This window comes from Olea europaea, unplaced genomic scaffold, assembly GCF_002742605.1.
Source record: "Olea europaea var. sylvestris unplaced genomic scaffold, O_europaea_v1 scaffold25613, whole genome shotgun sequence".
NCBI classification, from domain to species: Eukaryota; Viridiplantae; Streptophyta; class Magnoliopsida; order Lamiales; family Oleaceae; genus Olea; species Olea europaea.
In genome coordinates, this window is record NW_019243899.1 from 1 (window position 1) to 1,576 (window position 1,576).

General features: G+C 35.3%; 1 protein-coding gene across 1 annotated transcript; it reads right to left on the reverse strand.

Moving 5' to 3' along the window:
• Window positions 1-6: 6 nt before the first annotated feature.
• Window positions 7-838, reverse strand: LOC111382856. The gene is made up of 3 exons (XM_023006892.1): window positions 833-838; window positions 460-558; window positions 7-260 (listed from the first exon to the last, which is right to left on the reverse strand). Exons 1-3 carry the CDS (start codon window positions 836-838, stop codon window positions 39-41), a joined length of 327 nt encoding a protein of 108 aa, XP_022862660.1. The 3' UTR covers window positions 7-38.
• Window positions 839-1,576: the final 738 nt, after the last annotated feature.

Sequence of the window (1,576 nt, forward strand, 5' to 3'; positions counted from 1 at the left end):
ATGCTAAAAAAGGGAATTTTGAAAATAAAACCCGAGTGTTAAAATAGAATGTGAAAAGAAGAAAAAGGGTTCATGAAAATAGAGACCTGAATCGCCCGATGATCTTTGTGATAGGCTAAACAGAGTGAACAGAGAGAGCCATTCATGCAGTCCAGGCAGTACATGTTGCATTCACTTTTATGGGAATCAGCGTGAAACTTGCATTGAACAAAGAAATGTTCCTTCAACAAAGGTTTCAGCCATGGCGGCCACCTGTTGTCCTCTTCATCAGGCCCTCCAGCCCCCTGAAAACAAAGGAATCCATTAAAGGAAAACCCAATAAAAATGTGGAAAAAAAGAACCCAAAAAGTCATATGCCAGAACAGAGAAAAACAGAGAAATCCATTAAAGGAAAATCAAACAAAAATGCGTAAGGAAAAAAAAAACTCAAAAACGTGAATTTCCATTGAGAATTAGTACCATGATTCGTCTGTTCTTAGGCTTGATTTCACGGACACCCGATTCTTGATTATCAATCGCCAGCTTGAATGATTCTGAATGAAACAAACTTGCAAAATGCTATTTGATGCAGCTCTTTGTGGCTTTCTCTAAGTAAGAACACTAGCTAATAGGGGAGAGAAATTGAAAAGTTTTGCTGTGGAAACGTTGAGAAAGTGGAGGCGGTGAGAGAGAAAGTGGTACTTGTAGAGAGGTAGATGGGCTTTCGGGTTTGGGGGGTGGGTCCGGTAGGAGGAGGGGCGGTCGTTCTTATCTCTTCGAAGTCATACTTAAACCAAGTCCGAACCTAGCTCCGAAGCTGAACCTAGAGATACGTTACGAGCAAGGAACCGACCTCCATCTTTCCTTTATAATTATAATTCTGCTTTTCCCCTTTTATTTTCATGCCTTAAAAATTCTTGCTTTGGTTTTATTTATTAATATTATTTTTTTTCTATAATGGCACAGGGTATATTATTAGAGCCTTATATTTTTAATATAAGTAAATAATATTCTCCAATTGGGAATTAAAATTTGATTAATGAGTTGGCAAATTATTCCATTCCCACTCAGTTTGGGTTTGGTTTTGTCCCCATATTTTTTTTTTTTTTTTTTTTAAGCAACAATGATCTAGATAATCTCATAGTTTAAGTGATTAAATGTTAGTACCCTACGGTGTTCTAAAATGCACACTTATGCTCGATGTGTTTTTCAAATGCTTAGCATATAGGGTATACGCATGATAATGGGGTGAATTCATTTCATTAATAGCATATACACACTTGAACGTCTAAATGCGCACGTATTTATATTAAAAATTGTGTCAAAATTAACCTAACAAAATCCTGCCCATTCTATAACTTAAAAAGGAAAAATTGGGCCAAGTAAACATCAAATTAGCCCAAATCACCTAAACCCGTGAATTATATACTACAATCTATAAGGTATTAACATTTAGAAAAATCAAACCAAAATTTTCGTAAAGTTGCAAAATACCTACGTTGAGCCAAAGCCTCTTTTTTCAGTTTTCTTCTAGTTTTAATAGCAAGTGATGCTTGTAATATATAATCTTAAATGGTTGATGAATGTAATGATGAAT